The 25927-nt window shown below is 59.1% G+C and overlaps 2 protein-coding genes across 9 annotated transcripts in view; one reads left to right on the forward strand and one right to left on the reverse strand.

Annotated features, from left to right (window-relative positions):
• Positions 1 to 8506, forward strand: part of KCNAB2 (potassium voltage-gated channel subfamily A regulatory beta subunit 2) — an 80564-nt gene extending 72058 nt beyond the window's left edge. For all 8 annotated transcript variants that reach the window (XM_044237006.1, XM_044237005.1, XM_044237004.1 and 5 more), the window contains 6 exons: positions 544 to 629; positions 2375 to 2495; positions 2683 to 2777; positions 3623 to 3743; positions 4093 to 4181; positions 5698 to 8506. In XM_044237006.1, coding sequence (XP_044092941.1) covers positions 544 to 629; positions 2375 to 2495; positions 2683 to 2777; positions 3623 to 3743; positions 4093 to 4181; positions 5698 to 5787 — 602 coding nt within the window. In that variant the 3' untranslated portion in view covers positions 5788 to 8506. The remainder of the gene's footprint in view (positions 1 to 543; positions 630 to 2374; positions 2496 to 2682; positions 2778 to 3622; positions 3744 to 4092; positions 4182 to 5697) is intronic.
• A 3390-nt stretch (positions 8507 to 11896) lies between these two features.
• The window catches only part of CHD5 (chromodomain helicase DNA binding protein 5), a 55818-nt gene continuing 41787 nt past the window's right edge, over positions 11897 to 25927 (reverse strand). The window contains exons 30-42 of the mRNA XM_044237010.1: positions 25396 to 25540; positions 24839 to 24995; positions 23162 to 23241; positions 22786 to 22903; positions 17465 to 17554; positions 16666 to 16803; positions 16296 to 16404; positions 14896 to 15028; positions 14294 to 14489; positions 13324 to 13487; positions 13085 to 13199; positions 12926 to 12979; positions 11897 to 12406 (exon numbers count right to left, since the gene is read on the reverse strand). Of these exons, the coding sequence (XP_044092945.1) occupies positions 12972 to 12979; positions 13085 to 13199; positions 13324 to 13487; positions 14294 to 14489; positions 14896 to 15028; positions 16296 to 16404; positions 16666 to 16803; positions 17465 to 17554; positions 22786 to 22903; positions 23162 to 23241; positions 24839 to 24995; positions 25396 to 25540 (1453 nt within the window). The 3' untranslated portion in view covers positions 11897 to 12406; positions 12926 to 12971. The remainder of the gene's footprint in view (positions 12407 to 12925; positions 12980 to 13084; positions 13200 to 13323; positions 13488 to 14293; positions 14490 to 14895; positions 15029 to 16295; positions 16405 to 16665; positions 16804 to 17464; positions 17555 to 22785; positions 22904 to 23161; positions 23242 to 24838; positions 24996 to 25395; positions 25541 to 25927) is intronic.

Consider the following 25927-nt stretch of genomic DNA (forward strand, 5'->3'; position numbering starts at 1 on the left):
CCCCATCCTCTGGGAGCATCCAGGGCCCCGCCCTGCCCTTGGTCGTGACAGAGGCCGCTGTGACCTCTCCATTCAGTCTCAGATCCCAGTGCGAATCTGACGTAGCCTGAATCAGAAGACTTCCTGATGCCTTTTTGCGGGTCTGTTTCGTCCCCAAACGAGAGAACCCGCCCTCCCCACTCGACAGTCCAAACCCACATTCTCTGATCTCACCTTTCCCTCGTCACTCCAGTGTGCCGCAGAGACGCCCCAAGTCCGTCTAGAACCCGCTTTTCAAAGATCCTTTACAAAGACTTGTAACTGTTTGGGGAAATTGTTTCCGAGACCAGCTTCTTGGATTGTGGTTCGCTTTTCTTTCCGGGGTCCCTGAACGGCCCCGCCACACCCGACTTTGGAGCCAGGAAGTACACTGCTTGCAAGACACCTTTGCAGCTCCCCCTCCTCCCGGCGCCCCCAACTGTATTTGCAGAATGTCCCCAGGCTGCGCCCCACGCTCCTGGCCGCCTCACCCCCAACCCGCAGTTTCCCCTTCTCTCCCCACAGAGACCGTGCGCGCCATGACCCATGTCATTAACCAGGGGATGGCCATGTACTGGGGCACGTCGCGCTGGAGCTCCATGGAGATCATGGTACGGTGGCGACCTCTCCGCGTGTGTGGATCCGTGGGACGTGGGCTCCCAGCCCCCTTCTAGGGATGAATGGCAGATCCAGGGCCACTGGTCCCGATGGCACGGATAACCGGCTCCTACAGCGAGGGAGGGTTTGGTGACGTGTGGCCGCTACCTCCGCAGGCAGGGCTCTTGAGTCCCAGCACTGTGTGGCCTGGGGCAGATGGCTTGACCTCTCTGAGTGTGGTTTCCTCACCTGTAGAACAAGAGCACTAGGACGACCTAGCTCCTCGCCCCCAGAAGGCTGTTCTGAGAGAACAGGTGTGACCCTCTCCGCAGACGAGCTGGGGCTCAGCCACCGGCCCTGAGCTTCCACAATGCTCCCGCTGCCGTTAGATTTGAGGGCTCGTGTGGACTAACTCCCGTTTAATCCTCACAGCACCCTACAAGGTCAATGTTGCTGTCATCCTGTTTTTCCAATGTGGGTGTTGAGGCACAGAGAGGTTAAGTAGTACACCCAAGGTCACTCAGCACGTGCTGAGGTCAGTCTCCAAACTGCAGCTCAGTGGGCCTGGGCTGCCTGGGAACGTGAGCCAGTGCTGGGAGCCCAGCTTCCATCTCCTAATCCCCGATGTTTCCCCTCGCCCACACTTTCAGGAAAGCCTCCCCTCCCCAGTCCCTTCCCTCCAGGGAGCCAGCAGAGACAGAGGCCGGCGGATGTTTCTTGGTATTTCTGGGTGTCCCAGAAGAGTCAGTGGGATGCCCCCCACCCTCAGAGGCAGGGAGCTGGGGGCCCAGGGAGTAGGAGAGCAGTGGTTTGGGGACCGGGTCTTGCCAGGACTGTCTCCGAACTGATCTTCCACCCCTGCTTCCAGACCCCTCCCAGCCTCCACCCTTCCCATGCTGCTCCTCCCAGAATTCCCCACATCCTAGGGTCCTTCGGAGGGGGTCTCTCCTCTGGTGAGTCCCAGCTTTCTGCTTCATCAAAAATATTAAGCAGAATTTCCAAGTTAACACAATTCTAGATGCCGGCGATTTTCATCTGCCTTTGGCACGGGCAGCATTCTGAGGCTGCCTGGAGCCAGCACAGAGCTCACCGAGCTGTTGGTGTCTTATCCCCATTTTACAGATGCAGTAGCTGGATCTCAAACCAAAGGGGAAAGGGCGTCTCCCGCTGGCAGGCAGGGCTTCCCGGTAGTCTGTCTGGAGACCTCACCCCTGGCTCATGCCCATCTGGTGGGAGTCCGGAGTCCGGGCCTTGAGCTCCAAGTCCCAGAAATGGGCTGATGCTGGCCACTCTCCCCTCCTGGCGTAGCATTTCCCGCCACGGCCACTGTCCTCCCAGGGCTGGGGCTCTGGACTCATGACCCTGATAAAAACAGTAACGGCACAGCAGTCAGGCACTGTCCTGAAGGCTGTGAACAACCTCAGCGACAGATGGGGAAACTGAGGCAGAGAGGGGCGAGCTCCTTGTCCAAGGCCACCCAGCCAATAAGTGCCAGAACCTGAGTCTCTCTATTGAGTTGTGCATTCCTCCCATGCCTTCAGCTGTGGGGTTCACCCCCTTTCCCAGCAGGGGGTGGGGGGGGGACAGGCTAACAGTTTCCCAGGAAAGCCATGAATCTCCCCAGAGAGGAGGGCGGGGGGAGAGCCAGTGGGCCAGCTGTTTCCTGGGGAGGCTTCTGTGTCTCCCGCCCCTGCTTCTCCGGCAGCCCCCAGCCCTGCTGATAGACGGGGATCCTCCGTGGTCCTGTTTGCATCCCTAGGAGGCCTACTCCGTGGCCCGGCAGTTCAACCTGATCCCGCCCATCTGCGAGCAGGCAGAGTACCACATGTTCCAGCGCGAGAAGGTGGAGGTACAGCTGCCCGAGCTCTTCCACAAGATAGGTGGGCTCCCCCGCCACCCCCTCCGCCTCTTCCCCTTTGCCTCACCCCACCCCAGCCCCACCCCAGCCCCTCTTCCCCCTCGCCCTCCCCAACGCACCCCGCCTCCTCTCTCCCTTGCTCTGTCCCCTCCCCCCTGCCCCCTGCATCAGAACCCTGGGCCTGACCTCTCCTGACTTTCCTCTCCCAGGAGTGGGCGCCATGACCTGGTCCCCTCTGGCCTGCGGCATCGTTTCCGGAAAGTACGACAGTGGCATCCCACCCTACTCAAGAGCCTCCTTGAAGGTGAAGGAGCGGCCAGGCTGGGGGGAGGGGACGGGCAGGCAACAGGCATTCAGGGTGGACGGGACACTGCGGGGGCAGAGCCAGGGCAGGAACTAGAGCTCGCCTCTAGAAAGGCTGCTGCCGTCACAGGATTGCCCCGGCTGAAAAAGCGCTTCCACTCCCTCGCCAGCCCCGCCACGCCCCACCCCGAAGGCCTGAGCCGGGTCCACCAGGGCTGTTTGGGATGGCCCCTGCGGCAACAGATACCCCCTGCGCATTCTGGGGCCCGGGCCCGGCCTGCAGAGCTGCTTCCTTCGCTCCCCGGAGGTGATCCGGAACCAGTCCCCCCCCATCCACACAGACCCATCTCTGCAGTGGGAACGCAGGAGGGTCTCCAAAATGCAGGGTTTGGGGGAGGAGGAGCAGGCAGAGAAAGGCCTACCCAGGTCAGGGCAGATCCAGCCCCAAAGCCCCCCTGCCTCGGGTTCAAGGATGGCCTGTCCACCCCACTCCCGCCCAGTCCACAGCAGAGTCAAGAAGTCCCCTGGAAGGCACTGCAATGCCAGGGTTGGGGGCAGCTGAGACCACAGCTCCCCAGAGCTCTGGTCTCTAGGCCAGAGGCCAAAGCATTCCTTCCCAGGCTGCCAGGCTCCTCGTCCTGGCTCAGGGGCCTGCCTCAGCAACCCCGCAGGCTCTGGGCTTCCCCTTCAATGGGACGCGTCCTTCCAACTGCCCAGCTCTGGTCTCCAGGGGGCACGGCTGGTCTGGGGGTGCGGATGCTGCCGTGGCACGGAGCGTCAGCCGTCTGCAAACACAGGTCCAGGTGACCTGCCCTGACCTGTGTGCTCTCCACACCCCACCACCAGGGCTACCAGTGGCTGAAGGATAAGATCCTGAGTGAGGAGGGCCGGCGCCAGCAGGCCAAGCTGAAGGAGCTGCAGGCCATCGCCGAGCGCCTGGGCTGCACCCTCCCCCAGCTAGCCATAGGTACGAGGACTTGGGGGGTAGGGTTGACTGTTGTCCCTGGAGCTTGTCAGGAGTCCCTGAGGGCCGGGGCCACTCCCTCCATTAGCCAGCCAGAGGTAATGGGGCTCCAACTTTCATGGACAGAGCCCGGGGGCCACCTCTCCCCCTGGAAGCAGTTGGTGCCAGGGCTCTCCCAGAAGCCTGTCCAGCCCCGTCCCGGGCAAAGCCCCCCCCAACATGCTGGGCCTTCCCGGACACCCTTAGCGCTGCGACCAAGAGGCCAGGTCTCTGTGGCCCCATCAGGGACAGGGCAGAAGGAGGGGCCCCTGCACTGGCTGTGTGTCCCTCATCTTTGGTCTTCCTGCCCCAGCCTGGTGCCTGAGGAACGAGGGGGTCAGCTCCGTGCTCCTGGGTGCTTCCAGCGCGGACCAGCTCATGGAGAACATCGGAGCCATACAGGCGAGTTGGGAAGGGGGCTGCTGGGCTTGTCCCCCCCCCCCAGGCCCTGCGGCCGAACTCAGGGTCAAAGTCAGTCCTTGGTCCTGCCCGTGTTTGTCGGGCACCTCCCGTGGGCCAGTTTTGCCGTGAGCATCCCGGCTACCGCAGAGCTCCCTTAGAAGCCCGCTCTGGAAGAGCAGGCAGGGGGCACTGAGCGCAGGACGGGAGGACATGAGACTCTGACAGGCCGTAGAGCAAGGGCAGGGCTAGGGTTAGAGTTGGGGGGCACAGGGGGGCCGTGGTGCCGTGCGCCCAGGCTGAAGGGGGCTGTGAGGTAGGCTTGCTGAGAAAGTGACATGGGAGCAAAGGCTCCGACAGTGCGGAGTGGGACCAGCAAACACCTGGAGGAACAGAAGAGGCGGAGCGGGACACCGGTGGGCGGGGCCTGGAGCAGAGGGGCGGGGCCTGGAGCAGAGGGGGCGGGACAGAGCCCAGGCGCCCTAGGGACTTGGGTGGTTGTTGAGTGAGACAAGAGCAGAGGAGGGACCCAATGCCCACCTACATTTTATTTATTTTTTAAAGAATTTATTTATTTATTTATTTATTTATTTATTAAAAATTTTATTTATTGGGGCATGTGGGTGGCTCAGTGGGTTAAGCCTCTGCCTTCGGCTCAGGTCATGCTCTCAGGGTCCTGGGATCGAGCCCCTCATCGGGTTCTCCGTTCGGCGGGGAGTCCGCTTCCCCCTCTCTCTGCCTGCCTCTCTGCCTATTTGTGATCTCTGTCTGTCAAATAAATAAATAAAATCTTTTTTAAAAAAAAGATTTTATTTATTTATTTGACAGAGAGAGACCACAAGTAGGCAGAGAGGCAGACAGGGGGTGGGGGGAAGCAGGCTCCCTGGTGAGCAGAGAGCCTGATGCGGGGTTCAATCCCAGCACCCTGGGATCATGACCTGAGCCGAAGGCAGAGACTCAACCCACTGAGCCACCCAAGCGCCCCCATACCTACATTTTAAAAGGATCCCTCTCTTCCTCGCTGTTGAGTGAAGGAAAGGCTTTAGGGAGCAGGAGGGGGCGCAGGGAGATCCTCAGGGAAGTGACCCATGCGGAGAGGTTTGGATCCTGGATGTTCAGGAAGGTGAGGCCAACAGGACAGAGGCACGGTCAGAGGCAGCCTGTGGGGTTCACCTGGACGGGCGGCCTTGCTGTTGGTTGAAGTAGGGAAGGCTAGGAAAAGTAGTTTGGGGGTGCAGAAGTCAGGTGTCTGGCCCTGGAATCTGTATTTTGGGACTCCTAGATGGTTCTAGAGCACTCTGGAGCTTGAGGCGCAGAGATAAACCCCAGAGGGTGTTCCTCTCTGCCCCAGACCTTCTAGAACATGGAAGCAGCATAGTGCACCTCTGCTTCTGCAAGAAGCACGATGTGGTGAGGCAGGACAGGCTGACGGGGGCCAGAAGACTGTCCCCCAGCCTCCCCCGCAGGTCAGGCCAGTCCTGTTGGTGGGATTCTGATTAGCGCTCGTCCTCACACACAGGTCCTTCCGAAACTGTCATCTTCCATTATCCACGAGATTGATAGTATTTTGGGCAATAAACCCTACAGCAAAAAAGACTACCGATCCTAAGAAGCCCCCGGCCGCTTGCCTGGACACTTTCGTTCCCCTCCTAGTCTCTCTTGTTCGCTCGCTTAAGCTGTTTTGAAGCCAAGTCCAGGGTGTGGTTTGCCTCAAAAAGAAAACATCACGGCGAGATGTCCTTGGGGAAAAGATCTCAAAAGTTGCTGCAAGACACCATTCGCTGCTTCGCGGACCGAATTCAGATCCGTACGGGGAGACCGCACTGATGGGGCGGGGTGCTGGAGCGCTCCGGCCGAGCCCGCCTGCAGCCTCTGCTCACCTCCCAGGAAGAAACCACCGCCGCTGCTCCCAGCCTCAGCCCTTCCCAGAGACACCTCTAGTCCAGGCCAGGCCGAGACCCGGCTGGGTCCTGGGGGCAGCAGGACTGGCCTCTCCTCTCCTGAGAGCCCCCAACTGGTGCCAGGCATGGGAAAGGGGAAAGCAGGTCTGGCTCTTCCCGCAGCGCCCTCCGCTGGGGCAGGGGACGTAAGGCGGGGCCTCCCCGGTGGGTCTCGCCCTTACCTCCCTCTTGTTAAGGGCTCCCTGCGTTTTACGATAGGCCTGACCCCAGATTCCTTCTGCAGCCTCTTGAGCACCACGACCTGCCCCCCCACAGGTCTCCCAGGGGCCTTCCGAGCTGTCCCTTGACCCCACCCCCCCCTTGCTGGCAGGGGGCCGAGATCCAGGGGGACCAACTATCAAGTGGGGCCCATGGGAAGTTCGGGCGTCTAACCGAGCTCATGGCTCTGCCAGCTTCCTTCCTGCCCACAGGCCATGAACCCTGTGCCCAGAGCAGCCCTGAGCACCGGGGAGGGGCACGACAAGCAGGCTCCAGCCCAGTTCCCTCCAGGCCCCCAGCTGCCCTCCTGGCCAGGTTCTCTGTCCCACTGCCCCTCAGTCCTGGCCGCAGAAGGCCCTGAGGTCGCGGGTACATAGCTGGACTGTGGCTGCCGACCACATTCAAAGGGGCGCACCTTGGCTCTACCTGGGGGTGGGCTTCGGGTCTGCACAGAGACCACACTCGGGCCCGTTCAGGGGGGGCGGGTCCCTGGGGGTTCCTGTGCAACATGCCCCAGGGCTGGGGGACCTAAACGTCTAGCAGGAGCTCACCCAGTCTAGAAGACCCCAGGATTCTCTCCCCGGAGCCGTGCCTTCCTCAAGGCCTCCGATCCGGTTGGGGTGAGGCATCCCGTGGGAGGGGGCTAAGTCTGGGTGCCCCCAACCTCCACACATACCCCTGTGAAGAGGTCAGGACCGCTGGAGTCAGTGGTTCCCTGCTGCGCAACCTCCACCGCCCCAGCTTAGAACAGGCCGATGACAGGGAGTTGGGGAAGGACGGACAGAACTGACAGCCACAGGCTGGAAAGGTGGAGGACAGGAGGGGCCGGCGGCCAGGACTCCCAGTGCCCACGGACCCAAGCTATGGACCTCTGCTGGCTATGTGGGGGGCTGGGGCTAGGATCCCACGCCGCCAGAGGAAGCCTGTGTGCCTCCAGTCCGGGTGGCTCCCCACCCCCCACACCCTCACCCACCCAGGCCTGCTTCGCCCTTAGACGGGCCGCTGTCGGAGGAGTTCCTCCCCGCCATTCCCAGAGGGCCTGCTGGCCCGTCCTGGCTGGGCTGAGGCCTCGAAAAGCCACACGCGCAAGCAGGGAGGCGGAGAGGGACACAACTTCCATTCCTGACATTTGTGCTGACCCTGGAGTCTAGAGCCCTCCCCCCTCCTCCTGGACCAGGCCCCTGGGGGTTCACCTCCACCAAATCTACAGGCTGCACACTGTGGGTGTGGGGAGGGAGCGAGCCTGTCCCCACAGGAACCCCCCCACTCCGGCCTGTGGCCAGAGGGACCAGGTCGCCCACCCCTCATTGGGGGGAGTGGTTGGGCCCCCTTCACATGGCTGCCCGCAGCCTGCCCCCTGGGGATGGACGGACCATGGGTTGCAGTGGGGCCCGAGGGAGGGGCCGCTGCCCCCCTCACCGGAGCCACACCTGGGAAGGCCACATGTCTGCCAGAGGGTGGCCTTCAGGGTTTAGCAGGGCTACGGCTGAAATGCCCATTGCCAAGACCCAAGCAGCTTCCTGGCCCCGGGGCGCAGTCCACAACCCTGTTCTGAGGGGTCCTGTCTTTTCCATGGTCACTGGCAGGGAGGACAGGGCTCTGCTTCCTGGGGGAGGGCCCCCAACTTAGAAGGGGACTGGTGTGGGGGAGGGGGTCGGGGGGGGTCCCAAGGGCAGCTAGATTCTGGAGACAGAAGGCCAGGCAGAGGCAGGCCCTGGAGTGGCCCAGGCCCTACCAGGAGGGGCAGCCCCCCAGGAGCCCCAGCTGACCCCCAACCAGCCTCTGGCCCTCCCCTTGGGGCAGACCCCCGGGGCGTGCCCCACACAGGACAGGACAGAGGCCCAGGCTGAGGGCAGGGCTGGGCTCAGTCCCCCTTGCTGACACGCGGGAGCCCCCATTGTTTCTCATCCCAAACCCCCAGACCCCGCAGGAACCCGAGGTCCCGAGGAATGACAGAGGGGCGGACTCCGTCTCTGTCCTCTTCCCCTCGTGTAAATAATGCGCTTTTCTTCTCTCCCCTTTTTTTTAATGACCGCGGCTCCTCAGCCAACCGCACTCCGAGCTGTAGGCGGAGACCGCCTCACGCCTCCCGCTTCCAGACACAGCTGAGATACAGCCACTGTATTTATGGAATGACAAATAAAACCCCAGCCTGTCGGGGGTCTGCGACGTTCTGCTCCTCTCGTTTCCAGGGGCCCGGCTGTGGGCAGCGGGGAGGCGGGGGGAGAGCTTGGGGGGGCTGCTGCCACCTGCAGGGCGCAGTATCCTGACCCTGGGGCAAAGGGCCCCAGGGGAGAGGCTGAGACTGGGGACTCTGAGGCCACCCATAGCCTCACAGGGTGATTTGGGGACAGGGGTGTCCCCCACCACCCACCACACACACATTCTCTGTTGCTGGGAGGCGGCCGTGCTCTCCAGGTGCAGGGAGATCAGGATCCAGGGGAGCCCACAGGGGCCGCTGGGGGCTCAGGGTTTCTCGGGTACCGTGTTGTGTTTGCATCTGGGGGTCCAGGCAGGAAAGACAGGTACCACCCCCTCTTGGGGCTCCCCTTTCCCAGCAAGCCCCTCAACCTCATGAGGCCATGTCTTCTCAGGCGGGAGACGGCTTCGGGTGACCTCCCCCACCCCCCACAGGCCTCCTCCATCCCAGATGAGTGAGAATCTAGGAAAACACTTGGATTGAATCCTTTCCCAAAGGATTTATTAAAACACAGAAAACCAAGACACACACACAGAGTACAAAGTAAAGGGGATTGTGTCGGCCGCCGTCCCTCCCTGTCCGGCCGCCCACATGTCCTGCCAAGGACCGGACGGGTTGCCACTCACAGGGGCTCAGCTTCCAGCTCCAGCCCCTTGGCTGGGACCCTCCCTGCTGGGACCCTCCCAACTCACCCCAAAACCCCTGGTCCCTTTGCTGGCCTGGGGCTATACCCAGGACCAGGGGTCTGGCCCCCTTCGCTGGCCCAGATGCTATCCGAGGGGGGGCGGACTTGCTCCTTCATCCCCCCACGCTCCCAATGCACAGGGGGTTAGGACCGTTCCCTCATTTTCAGCACACAGGAGCCACGAGGGGCTGGGGCTCCCCTCTCCATGTCAGGGGTTCGGGACATACACACACACCCAACGGGCCCTTTCTGGGTTATCTCACCTAAAAAAATACTTTTGTTTAAAAAAAATCTGAAAACTAAGAAAAAAAACCCAAAACACAACGCCAATGACTTTGGGCTGATGCACCACGACCTGTAAACTTGCAGAAATATAAAATGGGGCAGGAGCCAACTTCCTCGCCAGAGACCGCGGTGGGCACAGGACAGTGACAGGCGCAGCGGGGCGGGGGGCGGGGGGACCAGAGTTCAAGGCCCGGCCAAGACCTCAGCCCCCTCCACCCCCCGACAGAGCCCTGCCCTTCCCAGTTCTGGAGGCACTCCTACCCTGAGCCCACCCCCTACGTGACCGTCTCGTGCCCTGGGACCCGACACGGGAGCAAGAGCTATGGTGTCACTGCAGCATGACGTGGCCAACCAGTGTGGACCGGAGAGGGCCCAGAGGACCCCAGAAAGGGACCCCCGAAGAGCAGGAGGGGGCAACTGCACCAGCTGCGGGGGTCAGCAGGACCTCGGTCGCAACCTGCAGAAAGCGAAGGAGCCCCCGAAGGTGGCTTGCAGGGAGGGTCCCCGCCCGGGGAACGCACTTCCAGGGCAGGCGCGTGCGAGAGAGCGGGGCCTTCCGGACAGGCTCGGTCCAGCCCGAGCTCCCCTCGTCACCTGTGAGCTCAGCAGGCGATGCTTTCCGAAACCATGGCCCAAAGCCTACGCAGCACTGGTTTAAATAATAGGGTAGCTGGAAACTAAAACGCGGGCTGCCGCTGGAGGAGTCTGCTTGTGCACGAAGCCCCTCCTTGGTGCCAGCAGCAAAAACCAAACCCAGTCCAGAGAGGCCGAAGACCGAGGAGGCCCCGCCCCCCCGCCACCACTCGCGACAGGAGGTAACCGATAAACTAACAAGAAAACAGTCTGAGATCCATTTTCCTCTCCCAAACAAGCCGACCGGAAACCCACTCCCCAACACCCCCAAGCCTCCCTCTTGGGCCTCCGGGTGCCGATCCTGGAGAGCTGAGCCCTTCCCAGACCTGGCCGTGGCAGACACCCAGTAGAGGAGGGGAAGGCCTGGCATGGAAGCAAAGATGGGGGACAGAGGGAGGCTGACAGCAGGGGGACCACTGGCCCTTGGGGCAAGGCAGTGGAGATGGGGGCCTCCTGGCTGGACACTCAAGACCCAGTCACTGTGGCCGGGGGAGGCCAGCACTGTCCCCAGTGAGGCCAGCTGCCGGGCTACCCAGAGGTCTGGGAGGGGAGTGTCTCAGGGCTCTGGGTTGGGAGAGGGCTCATGCGGTCACCTCGCCTGTGGCCTGAGCCAGAAGCCTGTGCAGGGAGGCACCGCAGGAACCCCAAGGGACTGGGGCAGGCCTGCCCCAGAAGGCGGGGCCAGCACTGCGGCACACATGACCTGGAAACCTGTGGGCCATCCTCAGAACTCTGCCCACGGGGCCGGGGCCAACTCAGCCTTAGAGGTTATGAGACTGAAGCAGGGGGACACCAAGATGAAAAGGCTTTGGGGTCCAGCCATCAAGGGGTTTGGAGAGAGCCATTTACAGAGGACACCCGGGACCCCAGAGGGCTGGCTGATTGCCCAAGAGGCCCCCAGACAAGCCCCCGCATCTTGGCCTCTCCTGATTTCTGTAGCCAGGACACTTCCCCAGGAACCCCTACTCCCAGAAAGCTTGGAAGGGAAAACCCTTCCAGTCTGAGGCAGGCAGAGGAGACATTGGACACAGGCCCAGGGCCTGGCCCACAGCTCCCCCCCAGCAGCGGCCCTCACGGAAGACTACCAGCTGAGTGCAGGAAGTGGGCCTGTAGAGGTTCCCCAGAGAAGACGAGGCAGGAGGGCTGGATAGCCATCAGGCATTCCCCGGCCTCCAAGCTCGGCTGTCCCCAGGCCCTCTGACAACACTGCTGTGACCAGATCAGGGCCTCCTCCAGGAAGAAGACAGGGCTAAGTCCGGGCCCCAAGGTGTGGCCCAGTTTCCTGGCATCTGTGGCCGGGGAGTGTGTAACTAGAGGGGGGTGTGACGGGCCTCCCAGGGCACAGGGCAGGACCAGGTTTCCCGGGCCCCTTCCAACAGAGGGCAAGCCCCCTTCCCGCAGAGTCTGAGACTAAGGCTCTCGCAGCCCCTGCGGGACCTGCGCAGGATCCTCCCCTCCCTCCCAGGAGCACAGCCGCGTGGGACCTGCCATGCAGCACAGCAGGCGACACAGGCCCTGTGACCTGCTAACAAGTCCAGGGCCTGCAAGACGTGCTGGGCCAGGGACAGACACTGCTGATGGGCTGTCCTCCCCTACCCAGATAGCACATACCTGGGGGCCACCGGCCCCTGGCAAGAAGTGGGGAGAAAACACCCCTAGCCCCGGACACCAGCCGAGATCTCTACCCGGGGGCTGGGCAGCCACTCCCCAGTCCTGACCCATCCAACACTGGGGAGCCCCGAGGGGTGCGGGGGACGGGGCAGAACACGGGCAGTCAGGCCGCACAGACGGGATGGGGTGGGCGGGGGCACCCGGAGGGCTCCCCAGGCGGGCTGGGTCCACGGGGCGGCAGCCGGGTTTCCAGGCTCTTCCCTTGCGGTCTGGAGCCCGCCGGCAGAGAGACGTGAGGGCTGCAGGCAGGCCCCCCCAGTACGTCCGTCACTCAACGCTTACATCAAGACAGACTCGTTCAAGTCTTCAACAGGAAAGTGCAAAAGATGTACAAGTAAATGAAATCTCCTCTAAGAAGTTTTCCAGCAAAGGTGGCCAAGGGGCACGTCCCGCTGTGGGGGGGGTGTGATGTTGGGAGGGACGCGGACAGGGTGGCGAGGCAGCACTTCCGGGCTCCAGCCCAGCCGGGCTGGGCCTCGTCCCCCGTGTGATGGCATGACTCGGTTTCCCTTTCCGTCCCAAGGTGGCATGGCTCCTAAAAAGGCAGCAGCTGTTCTCTCCTGGGGGGGTCGGGCAGGTGGCCCGGCAGGCGTGGCTGTAAGAGGCCCATGACGGTCACCCCACTGGGCGGCCGGGTGCTCGTCGGGAGACCCCACCCCCTGTCCCCGCCAACTCCCGTCACAGGGCGCTCCTAACCCCCCTGCCACACTCCGACGGCCAGAGAGACAGAGGAAGAGAGCCTTCTGAAGGGGCCGTCAGCCTCGAAACCCCCCCGCACCCACACCCCCAAGCGCCATTCCTACGAGGATGCACAGGGCTCGGGGGGCCGGGGGAAGAGGCCCGAGTGAACTGGCGGTTTCTCGGGTGCGAGCTCCTCTCCCTTACCCCCTCCGACCCCCAGCCACCCCGCTTGCCTGGGCAGGGAGCTTGTGTCCTAGGGTAGCGGAGGCCGACCCGTGCAGACCGGGTTTGGGGCCGGCTCACTGCGGTGGACACAAGTGCGCACGGACACGCGGGAGCACGCCCGGCGGCCTCAGGGCTGACCCGGTCCCGGCCTGCCTCGCCAACCCCAGGAGAGGGACATGGGGCCGCGGGCGTGCAGTTGCGAGCTTACCTCAGCTGGAAATGAGCACTGCGACAGGGGGACAGCGCGGGGACAGCTAGATATCTGTGAGAGAGACAGAGGAGCTCGGCTTGCCTGGGGTGGCGGTGGGCAGGCCGGGCCCCAGAGGGGCGCCCCTGCACGTGCTGCCCAGAAGCGGCGGGCACCTACCGGTCACATAGGGCCCCAGGGGCATCTGGTTGTAGTTGACAATCCCTCCCGGTCCGGGGCCCCGGAAGTTGGGCCCAAAGTTGTTGTTGTACATCTGGGAGTTGCCGAAAGCGCCCTGGAGGCAAGGACCCAGGTTTAAAGGTCGTCGTCCCGCACCCCTCCCCTCCAAGCCCCAGCCCAGGGGCACCCAGGGCTGGCAGGACAAGGGACCGGGCCTGGGCGTGCGGCCCGAGCCTGACCTGCTGGATGGTGGGGTCGCCGGCCCGGTTGGTCAGGCGGCTCAGGATGCTGCGCTCCGACATCTGGAGGCGGGCGGCCACGGGGGGGATGCGGGACAGCATGGAGGGCAGGCGCGTCACGTCGGCCTTCATGTCGCTCAGCAGCTCCTCCAGCTGGTTCAGGACTGCAAGAGGGAAGGGGGACGCGGGGGCGCTGCTGACCGCCGGCAGGCTGGCGCTTGCCCACAGGGACCACACTCCGCAGGCCCTGGGCACGGAGGGCGCGTCTCGCCCGGCCCGCCAGGCCCACGAAGCGGAGACGGGCCTCCAGGTCGAGCAGCAGGTTTCCCCGGGGGCCCGAGGGCTGCGGATGGGAGAGCCAGAAACCGGGCTTCCGCTGGGCCCTCTGCCAGCCCCCCAGCTCCTAGGGAGGCCCGCAGCCCCGGCCCGGCGCTGCCTCAGGAGACGTGTCCCAGACACAGCAGGGTCCAGCAAGCCCAGGGCTCTCCTGGAGCTTGGCCTTGGCTCCCCCCGCCCCTCCAACCAGCCTGGGAGCTTCCCAGAGATCCCCAGCAAGGAGCCAAGGGTCTGAACCCCGGGAGGTCCGCGGCAATTACTCCGCCCCTGGGTGTCAACATCCCCATCTCTCAAACGGGCTCCGGAACCTTACCGCTCAAGGGTATTACGAGCGTTACAGAGATGCCGCGTTTAAAGCCTGTCGTCAGGGCTTGATAAGCAAGAGTGGGTGAGTGGGGCAGACGTCTGTGTTACCTACCCTGAGCCCAGGGCCTACAGGAGGCCGACTTTGAGAACAAGTCCAGAGGAGGCGGGGCCCAACGTCCCCGGGGCTGGATGATGGACTGTCCCACTCTGGAGGAGGCCATACCCTCGGGCCTGGCTCCCGGCCCATCGAGGGCTGCATGGGGGGCCCAGGACCCACAGGGCAGGAGGAAGGCAGGCGGCCCAGCCTTTGGGAAGCGGGCTCGCTCACCCTTGTGCAGGACGGCGTTGGCTGGCTTGTTCCCGGCAAGGGACTCCTTGGACAGGTGCTGGTGGCTCTCGGCAAGGCACTCCACCTCGGCCAGGCGGGCATTGAGGGCCATGGCGGGGTGGTTGGGGTCCTGGGTCATGTTAAGGTATGCAGCCCTCCGGAGCTGCTCCTCGATGACCAAAGCCTGCTCCAGCAGCTGGGGGATGGGGCAGGAGGGACTGAGCGCCACCCCGCCCCTCCTCCACCAGCACCCACCCACCCCCAGGCCCCGGATCTGGCAGGTAGGGAGGAGGGAGGACGCTCCCATCCGTCTGCTCTGCCTTTTCTGCTCTTCGCTCCCCCCTTAGAGCTCTCACCAGTCTGGGTTCTCGGCACCATCACCCAGGGCAGGGACACTCACCCAAGGGGCCTGGCCCAGATCAAGGACCCAACACACTGTTGATTGACTCCATGACTGACCATGGTGGACAGCCCGGACCACATCCAGATACGTGAGGAGGGGGCTACTGGTCAGTCACTGCCTCGCCCCGCACCCCCCACCGCGTGTAATCTGCCTTCTTGAAGCAGTTCCTTCCCTGCGGGCTCTGGCCTAGGGTACTGACCTTGAACCTGCGGGCCAGAAACTTGTTCTTCATCTCCAAGTAGTTGCCCTTGTGGATCTCGGACTTGAAGGGCTCATTGAGGATCATGTATCTCGGGTCATTCTGGATGTCCTGCCAGCGGGCATAGCCGTGCCTGGGTGGGGCACCGTCAAGGGCAAACCCGGCCATGGTGGGAGGTGGGAGGGTGAGGGGGGAACCAGCCTGGATTCAGCAACCCAGCTTCGTGCTTTCGGACCAGATTAAGCTCGACGGCGAGGTGAGCGAGGAGACGAGGAAGGCATGACCCAGGACACGGGCAGGTGCTCTTAGGGGCCCAGGCGGCACTGAGGCCTCGGGGACCAAACCCTTCGTCCTAACAACCCGGAGGGCAGAAACTTCAAGTCCCAATGCCCACACCTGTGACCGCACCCTCATTTGGAAATGGGGTCTTTGTAGATGTAGTCACGTTAAGAAGGGGCCATCCTGGATGAGAGCAGGCACAAACCCAGTGACTCCTGTCCTTCTAAGGAGAGGGATTGTGGACCAAGACACACAGACACCCGGAAAGAAGGCCGTGTGACCCCGGAGGCAGAGACTGCAATGGCAGCTGCCCAGAGACCCAGGGACTGACGGCCACCACCAGAAGCTGGCAGGAGGCAAGGAAGGGTCCTCCCCGAGGGCCAGCAAGGGAACAAGGACACACAATAAAAAAAAGCTAAGGGGCTTTCCGTGTGTAGCTGTGTGGCCCTCCCCATGCCCCTGGGAGGTCTGTGCTCACACGTCACCTCTGACCACCTACTAGAATATGCGGCCGCGGCCCCCAGCACTCCGTTCGCTCCTCGCCGGCTCCCATCCTGTTGAACGCCACACTCCGCACACTTACAACACTCTCCGAATGTCCCCAGGAGGATGTGAGCCCCGGGCAGACAGGGACTGGGGGTGCTACTCAGGGTTGTGTCCTCCTTGCCTGGCAGGTGGGAGGCCAGCAATCAAGACTGAATGGATGAGTACAAGCCCCCCCCCAACGGCAATGCCCCCCACTGCAGACGTCCTGGCTGGGAGGAGGTGAGGTGTGTACCAGGCAAGAATTAGGCAGGTTTGTGGTGGACTCAGGGGGACGGGCTGTGACTTTTTAGCTCTGTGTCCCTAGGCAAGTCTCGTGGCCTCTCCGAGCATCATTTCCTCCCCTGTGTAACGGGAATCTCTTTGGTGCCCCTCGGAAGGCTGCTGTGTGGACGGAGCGAGCACTGGGCAGGAGGGGAAGGGCCGCCGCCAAGGTCACCACCACCATTGCCGTCACCACCAGGATCGTCCTCAGCACCTGGCTCCTGACTCCTCACCCCACACACCCCATGCCCCCTCCCTGAGGTCCACGGAGGAACAGGCCAGAGTCCTGCCTGGCCGGCCTTGGCCAAGGATACGTCACGATGCCCGCCAGCAGCCAGTAGTCATGGCGCCGGTGCCAGATGTCGTAGATTTTCCCCGAGGACACGGCGGCACGTTCCTCATTCTGCCACAGTGTGTGCAATTCTGGGAAGCCAGCCGAGGGGAGCAGTATGAGGTGCCTCCGGTCCCTCAGAGAGGCAGGTAGGGAAGTCTCTTCCTCACCCCCCACCACCTCCCCACGCCTGGAAGTGCAGCAATCCCAGGAAAGGTTATATAATCCACTTTTATCAGCCACTCACAGCTAAGTATGAAATAGCCCCCCGCCCAGACTCCCAGGACCCGCATAGTCAGGAAGCCCGTGACAGCCACCACCCCAGCCCTCTGCCCACCACCCCGGCCCAATACCTGTGAAGCCCCCGTCTGCAATGTTGAACATGAACTTGAACTTCCCATTCTTGTCATCCTTCTTCCCCTCCTCATCTTCCTCTTTGTCACCATTTTGCTGTGTTTCAAGGGGCTCCTTCTCCTCCACTTTGGTGTCCTCTACGGGAGGTCAGACCCATATTCACTCACCCATCCGAAAAGTGCTGCCCGGGGGAGGTCTCTGCCAAGGACTGGGGACTGAGGACCCAAAAGCAAGTGGGAGCCATGTCTCCTCGTCCCCAAAGGGGCTCACTGTCGAGAGGGACAGACAAACAGACAAACAGACAAACCAGCAGCCCCTCTCTCTGCCCTGAGCTGGGAGGATGGGCTCCAGGCCCAGGTGCTGCTACCCCACTGAATCAGGACACCCTGGGAACACAGGGCAGAGTGCTGTGAACGTGTTCATGAGGTTCGTGGCCAGCAGTGCTGTCCTGGGGGATCTGACCTGAGGATGAGTATTCCAGAACATTCCAGGATCTACAGGTACACAAAGTCTCTGACTGAGCCCCAAATGCTCCAGGCCCAGCTCTGTGACCAGCTCTCCTTTCTCCCAGAGGTGGCTGGGGCCGCAGGAGGGGTTAGGAGAGGGGTGGCATCTGCCCCCTGGCCGAGGGCTGAGGAGCCCAGGCTCCCACCCACAAGTTCCAGTTGGTTCAGGGCTGGGAGGGGGTTAACAGATGGATGGTGGTGCCCACGGAAGCTGCAGAGGCCCATCGGGGTCCAGATAATGCTCTCAAGTGCCCAAGGGACATAGGGCAGAGCACACACAAGAGCCCCAAACCTGGCTTGAAATCGTTGCCATCCCCTCTGCTGTGAATCAAGCTTAGCTCCAGCTTGTCCAGAATTTTCTCCTTCTCGGGAAGCACTTCTTCTGCAAGACAAAGGGTGTTGGCAACGTAGGGAGAGGTCCAGGACAGACAATGGGACCCTGGGCTAGTGGCTTTCCAACTTCCCACGGAGCCACACACAGACTCCCACCTACCACTTCACCGAAGAGTCCGAGAGGGACCATCAAGGACGGGTCCTCGGGGAAGGCAGGGATGGGGGGCACGGACCCCCCGACGCCCTTCAGCTTGCCCCTTCCCTCTCACCGCCCCCCCAGCAGCACCCACTCCCAAACTCTTCAAGGCACAGTCTCGAAATCCTCCCTGCCACAGTGATCAACAGAGGACTCGGTGGGCTGACACCACGGCAGGACCTCACTAACACGAACCCTCTATGAACACCCAGAAATGTCAGGTAGAACCGATCCCCTTGGAAGAAGACACAGCGAGCTCACAAGGAGAAAAGGAACTTGTCAGTGCCATAAAGGGAAGGGGTGAGTGGATGCCAGGAAGAGGCCTGGGGGGGCCTGGGGCTGCATCTCAACACCCAGACAGGGAGGATGAGACTGCAAAGCCCCAAAGACCAGAGACCAGAATCCAATACCCTCCAGCCACTGTGCACTCAGCCAAAGAGAGGAAGTTCCATCCAATGCCTCACGGCCGAGCTGCCATGACCGTGACCGTGACCGCGGAATCTCAACCACCCAGCAGGGAGGGTGCAGCCAGACCACCAGGGAGACTGCGTGCCCCAGGGCTTCTGGAAATAGAGCATGGACATTCCTGCTACTCAGGTGACACGGGGTTCCCATGGATAAAACAACCCCCGACAGAGAGGCAGCCAAGCAAAATTCAGAAACCATTTACCTATGCACCAGAGAGAGAGAGAAACAAGAAAGATGAGAATCCATGGTAAGTCAAGTCACACAAATAAGACACACAAAGAAAGGGAAAACTAGAAAAAGCCAGCTAAAATTTCTAGAAATAAAATACACAATCATTAACATTTTAAACATTTTCACAGCCAAAATCAAAGATGTCCTCCAAGACTTCCAGGCCCCGGAGCACAAGTGGAGCGTGGGATGGGGCACAGGTGACCTTCCAAGAGGGAGATTATCTGGGGGGGCCTGACCTCATCACACCAGCCTTCAAAAAGCAGGGTTTTCTCCAACCAGTCACAGAAAAGAACATCATAGAGATTCGGAGTATGAGAGGGATTTGGCCACAATGGCTGCCTTGAAGCGTGAAGACCAAGTGGGAAAGGAATGTGGGCCTCTTCCAAGGGCTAAGAACAACCCCCATCTGACAGCCAGCAAGGAAATGGGGCCTCTAGCCCCCACCCAAGGGAGCTGACGTCGGCCAACAGGAATGGGCTTAGAAGCAGATTTTTCCCCTTGAGCTGCCAGAGAACACAGCCCAGCCAACGCCTTGAGGTCAGTCTTTCAAGACCCTCAGCCGAGAACCCAGCCGCACCAAGTCAGGCTTCCGACCCACTGAACTCTAAGCTCGTAAATGGGTGTTGCTTTAAGAACATAATGATTTGTTTTGCAGCCAGAGAAAATAACACAAATGGGAAGGATGAAGAAACAAAACAGTATAATGAAAAAAGCAGAAGCTAGATCTAAAGATGACTCAAAAAGCCTTATAGAGGGGCACCTAGGGGGTCTCAGTCAGTTAAGAGTCTGTCTTCGGCTCTGGCCATGATCTCAGGGTCCTGGGATCGAGCCCCGGGTCGGGTTCTGTGCTCAAAGGGAACTCTGCTTCTCTCCCTCTCTCTCTCTCTCTCTCTCTCTCTCTCTCTGTGCTCCTCCCCCTGCTCATGCACTCATACACATGCACTTGCTCTTGCTCTCAAATAAATAAATAAACGCTTTAAAAAAAAAAAAGGGCTATGCAAGAGAGACAGACAAGAAAAAAGTAAAAGACATGAAAGATACACCTGCCCCCACCTTTGGCTAACTCTGTACCTGCTTTCTTTTCTTCATCACGTTCGGAGTCTGTTGCTGAACAAAGACATATTTCTGTTTATTGCTGATCGCCTGCCTGCCCCACTAAAAACAAACTCCGTGTAAAGGCTGTGGCCGTTTGGGCGCACTGCTGGTGTCCCCGGGGTAGCACCCAACACACAGCAGCCTTCAATGCAGGTGTACTGGATGATTGAACGAATGGATGAGTAGTAGGAAGGCCAGGAGAACACAAACAGGATGGGGATAAAGACAATACTCAAAGAGGAAATGACTGAGAATTTTCTCCCAACTAACGAAAGACATAATTCTTAGCTTTACAAATCGCAGTCACAAGCAAGATAGGATAAGTAAGAGCAAGGATAAGTAAAAATTTCACTACAGTGAACCCACACATGACCAAACACAAAGAGAAGGTCTTAAAAGTGGCCTTAGCATGTCAGGAAAGATAGAAAAGGCAAATTTCCCACAAAGGAGCAACAATTACCTCGAGAGCAGCCTTCTTGGCACAGTGGAAGCCAGAATATACACGGAATAAGCATCTGCAAAATGCTGAGGGAAGGGGCGCCTGGGTGACTCAGTCGGTTAAGCATCAACTCTTCTGATCTTGGTGCAGTCCTTGATCTCAGGGTCATGAGTTCAAGCCTCGTGTTTTTTGTTGTTGGTTTTTTTTTTTTTAAAGTGCCAAGGGGAAACCCTTCTCCTATTTTATGCTTTGCTAACTATTATTCAAGAGTAAAGGGAAAAATAACACACAATGAGAGAATTCCCCACACACAGAAATTTGCTGACAGCACCACTAAAGGGTGTACTTTAGGAAGCAATGATGAACAAGGAAACAAACAAGAAACTGCTAAGAATGGTAAGATCTAAATAAGGATTAAAGATTCAGAAATAGGCACCACAATAAATTTAGGAAATTAAAACAAGTTGAAACTAAGACACTGAGAAGCAGCACATGGAAAGGGAATGGAGGTACCCACAGCCCTACTCTTATTCAAGAGAGACACATGTTAAAAGCTTAAGAGTATAAAATAGGATTGACTATAAACTTTCTGAGGGAGTTGGGGGGGGAAGGGAAATATAAAGAAAGCCTGATCAATCCAAGAAACAGCAAGAAAAGAGGAAAAAGGCGGCAAGGGTAACATAAAGCACAAAGGAAGAGAGTAGAAATACATCCAAATATCTAGTATTACAATAAATGTAAAGAGATCAAACTTGCCAGCTAAAAGATAAAGATTTTGTACCTGGACTTAAAATAACAAATCCTGCTATACACTGTTTATAAGTAATATACCAAAAATGTAATTACACAGATTACGAGTAAAGGAATGAGTATCAACCATACTTCAAGAAAAAGTGTTTTAAAGTAAAGGAATGGAATAAATGCTTACAGAACATATATCTGATATGGAACGTGTTCTATAAGGAACTTCTATAACTCAGTAATAGAAAGACAAATAACCCAATTTTAAAATGGGCAAAGGACCTGAAAAGACATTTCTCCAATAGAGATAGACAAATGGGACATGAAAAGAAACTCAACATCTTTATGCATAAGGGAAACACAAATCAAAACCTTTTGAGATTCCCCTTCTCGCCCAGTAGGATGACTATAATCAAAAGACAAATGCCAGAGGACCTGTGTGGTTCAGTCAGTTGAGTGTCTGACTCTTGATTTTGACTCAGGTCATGATCCCAGGGTTGTGAGATTGAGCCCTGCGTGGGGCTCCTCACTCAGCAAGGGGTCTGCTTGGGATTCTCTTTCCCTCTCCCTCTGCCACTCTCCCAACTTGTGCTCATTCTCTCTCTCTCAAAAAAATAAATCTTTTTAAAAAGAAAGAGAGAAGCATTGTCAAAGGCACAGACGAATCAGAACCCTCGTACATTGCCGATGGGAATGCGAAATGGTACAGCCACTAGAGAAAACAATCTGGCAGTTCCTCAAAATATTAAACATAGAGTTCCCATACAATCCAGAGATTTCACTCCTACGTGATACAACAGAACTGAAACCGTGTCCACACAAAAAAATGGTACATAAATGTTCACAGCAGCCAAAAATTAGAAACAACCCAAATCTCTACCAACCGATGGCTGGATAAATACAATGCGGGATATTTATACAAAGGATGAGGGGATGAAGCTGAACCTGGAAAACATGAAGCAAAAGAAGCCAAACACAAAAGGGGATCTATTTTATGATTCCATTTACATGAAATCTCCAGAACACACAAATCCAGAGAGACAGAAAGTAGACAAGTGATGGCTGGGGTAAAGAGGAAGAAATGGGTAATAAATGCTAATGGACATGGAGTTTCTTTTTGAAGCGATGAAACCATTCTAAAATTATTTGTGCTGATGGCTGCACAACTCAGGATCCTGGGATCCAGTCCTGTAATGGGCTCTGCGCTCAGTGGGGAGTCTGCTTGTCCCTCTGCCCCTGCCCCGCCTCCACCTGCTAGTGCTCATGCTCTCTCTAAAATAAACAAATTAAATCTTTAAAAATAAAAAAATAAAATAAATGGGCGAACTGTATCCTGCATCATTATAGAACAATAAAGTGTGTGTGTACCTGTATTTTTTTTAAGTAAAAGCACAGAAAAACATACACTAAATATACACCCAACAAAAATAAGATCCATCCAAGCAAAATAAACAAAGCAAAAAGTATCAGGAAGAATAAAAGGGTCATTATATAAGAGGCATACTTCCCCAGAAAAATACAAAAAACCTAAATCAATATGCACCTAACAACCCAGTCTCAACATGAGGCGCACTCTGGTCTTACAAAGAGAAAGACCCCGATTCACAGTCATAGTGACAGATGCTAAGCAGGTCTCTCAGACTTGACAGATCAAAGAAAACCAAAAATGAGTAAGGCTGTAAGAAACTTGAACAACATAATGATCTAAGGCGTGTATTTGGAACCTTGCGTGCAGCAATTAAGAGAGTAGGCCTTCTTCTTGAGCACACGTGACCATTTACAAAATCCGACCATTTAGGCCGGGAAGCAGGTTTCATCAACACCATGTGTCCCAACCACAGGGCAACAGAGCTAGAAATCACTAATAAAAAGACAGCCCGATAGCCCCCCGAAATCTGCACCGTAGGAAATGTTGAGATCCACTGTAGAGACCTGAGCCCCTGCCTCTCTCCTCATCCTGGGGATCCTATGGCGCTAGGACAGAGCCCGCCACCCAGCCGGGGAGAGATGGAGGGGAACACACCCTGGCCGCCCTCCTCTCAACCAGGGCTGCCAAGGCCAGAGGCTATACTGGGCAGGGAGGCCAGGGGGTGACCGTGGGAAGCCGTACCTTTTGGCAGCTGCTCTGGGGACGGCGGGGCCTTTTCCGTCTCCTCCAGCCGCTCCTTGCCATCCGAGCCCTCATGCTTGTCCTCCACCTCCACTCTGTCCAGGGAAGCCGGCAGGGCCTGGGGAGGACAGGCTAGGGATGCAGCAGGGCCTGGGGCCTCAACAGCATGGAGGGCTGAGGATGGTCACTGGGCTGGAAACTCCCTCTCCAGGCTCCCATCTGTGTTCCCAACCTGCTCCCCAAAACCCAAAGGCCCAAACGTGGGGCCAAGAGGCCTGGGTTCCAACTACCCAAGCAAGGGCTGAGAAGGTTCCTCAGACCCAACCCCCAACCCACAGCCCGCCCCCAGGGGCCTAGATACCAGCACCTTCCATACCTGGATTTCTGGGGGCTTCTTTGGCTTCTGAACCCCCAGCTCCTTCTCGTCCATGTAGCCCAGCTGGGCTTCCATTTTGTCTGAAAGGTCAAAGGACAGAGGTGAGATAGGCAGGCAGGCAGGGGGTGAAGGGCAGGAAACGAGGGTGCCAGGTGGCTCTATCTGGGCCAAGCACCTTCAGGAGAAGGACAGGTGAGCCAGACACCCCACACTAAGCCTGTAGACATGAGGGTCCTCGGAAGACCTTGGACCCAGTGAGGCCAAAGCCACAGGCTGACGGGACAGGGCCGCCCAGAGCAGGGCCCCCTTCTGAAAGCAGGAGCTAAGGGTGGGGGGCAGGCCTAGGAGCCGCAACAGTTGGATGTGGGAACCACTTGCCCGCCCGCACTGAGCCACTTCTCAGCATACCGCCGAGAGCCGGGGACTCTCGTACTCAGAGCAGCCCGGGGCGGAGGGCACTAGCTTGTCCATATCACGGATGAGAAAGCAGGAGCCAGAGAGGGCCAGGGAGCAAACCCAGGCCCATCTAATCCCAAGGGCACACTTGAGCCCAGAAGCAGCAGGTATGTCCTCGGAAGCAAAAGCTCCCACGACTTCACGTGTCACCTGGGCAGCAGAAGTCAGTGCCAAGGCCTTCAACGTTCCTCTGAGGGAAGAAGATGCTTTGCCCCAATAAACGTGTGGGTCACCCAAAAGATACTCAGACAAATAACCCACAGAGAAGACCAAATGATCTGAAAAGACATTTCACCAAAGAAAAGACACAAGTGGCCCAGAAGCGCCTGGAAAATTCTCAACATCTTCAGCCGTCAGAGGGACACAAACCAAGACCACGGGGGGACAGCTCTTCACATCCACGAGGACGGCTACAAGCAAAAAGTCAGATGACAAACGTCTGGTGAGGAGGTGGGGGAACCAGAACCGTCCTCCGTGGCCGGGGAGAACGTGAGATGGCGCGGCCCCGATGGAAAAATCCGGCAGTTCCTCAACACGTCCCGCCCCGCGATCCGCACCCGCCATCCCAGCGACGCTCCGAGAGCTACGCAGGGAAGAGACGTGTCCTCGCTGGAACACAGACGTGCCCAGGCGCGCGCCACGCACAGTGTCCCTCTCAATACTCACACCGGCCAGAAAGCGGAAACCGCCCCAAATCCACCAGCCGACACACGAATAAACAAAACTAAGGTCCACGCATACAGCGGAGTAGTATTCGGCCACAAAGAGGAACAAAACCGTGACCCACCCTACAACGTGGACGGACCTGGGACACACAGCCAGCCGGGCACAGAAGGCACAGAGGATATAGTTCCAGAACAGGCAAACCCACAGACCGCAAGCAGATTAGTGGCTGCCCGGGCTGCGGGGAGGGGAGGAAGCAGGAGTGACTGCTAACAGTACGCGTTTTTCTCTGGGGGATGAAAACTTTCCAGCGCTGGAGGCCGTCCCACCCGCTGAGTACGCTAGGAGCTCCCGGACAGTAAAGTTTTTAAGGACTGTGTTGTGATATGTGACTAGCCGTTAAAGAGAAAGTCTGAGGAGAGCAACATTTCTGCAGACAGAAGCTTGGGGGGAACAGGGAGGCCGACCGTCATGGGTTATGCGGAGGACCCAGGCTCTCCGGGGGCCCTGCCACCTGCCGTGACCCGGGTGCCCTCCCCCACTCGTGGGAGCCCAGACCTGGCAGGCCCAGTGCCGGGAGGAGGTGGGCAGGGCTGGCGGGCACGGGCGTGTTGGGGTCCGAGGAGATGACCTCGCTTGGCTTCTTGCCCTCGGGCCCTTCGGGGATCAAGTCCGGGGTGCTGTACTTCCCGTTAACGTGCTCAAACTCCTGAACCTGGGGCGGGAGGCAAGCAAGGAGAGAGCGAGGTGGTCTCAGCTCAGATCTCGGGACCTCAGGGCAGCTGGTGGGTCTGGGGTATCCCAGGCGTGGGATGAACGCCAGCTCCCCACAAGGCTGAATCGAATGCGCTTCTTACCACAAACCGCTGCACCAGGCCCCACGCGCACCCCCATCTCCCCGTGTGTCCTCTGCCTTGCGACCTGCGATTCTCCCCGCCCCCCCGTGCCAGCTCCCCACCCCCACTCAGACAGGCCTTCAAAGCCATCCCTCTAGCCTGACTCAGCATTCCGAGCTGGACACGTGCCCTCTGCCTGCTGAGCCTCAGGGGGTGCACAAGGGCCACGGGGTGCGGGGGCCCCGCCAGGAAAGGCCCGGGCAAGGCTTACTCACCCACCTTCTTCCTAACTAGAGACATGACCCCGATGCGGGTGAGCACGTGCTGCCTCGAGAGGCCCTCACGGGGCACGCCATCCGCGAAGGTCTCTGCGCCGTCCGCCCCCGGCTCACACAGGTGCCGCATGAAGAGGGACACATAGGCTCTGGGGTGGGGGGGGACTGGGGCTCAGGGAGTGGGGGGCCAGCAAGGACCCTCTGAGAGGGCTGGCAGGACTCCCCCCCCCCCGCCAGCAGACCCCCTGGCTAGAGCCGTCATCCATCACCTGCCTCCCCACCTGGCCCGCTGGGTCAGGCCCCCAGAGAGGACAGAGCCGGGCCTTCCCTGGGAAGGGAGATTCTAGGATAGCGCTTGCCTGGAATCTGGTCTAGCAGAGGTGGCTGGTCAATATTTTCTACAAATGAGCCCTGCCTGGGGCCTGGTCCCCCGGCACCAGAAGCCAGACAACAGAACCCTCCAGATAAAGGATGCCCATTGCGCACTCTGGCCCAGAGGAGACTGGCCACTCTGCGGTGGGCAGCTACGCCCTGGG

This window comes from Neovison vison, chromosome 2 (assembly GCF_020171115.1).
Source record: "Neovison vison isolate M4711 chromosome 2, ASM_NN_V1, whole genome shotgun sequence".
Classification (NCBI taxonomy): domain Eukaryota; kingdom Metazoa; phylum Chordata; class Mammalia; order Carnivora; family Mustelidae; genus Neogale; species Neogale vison.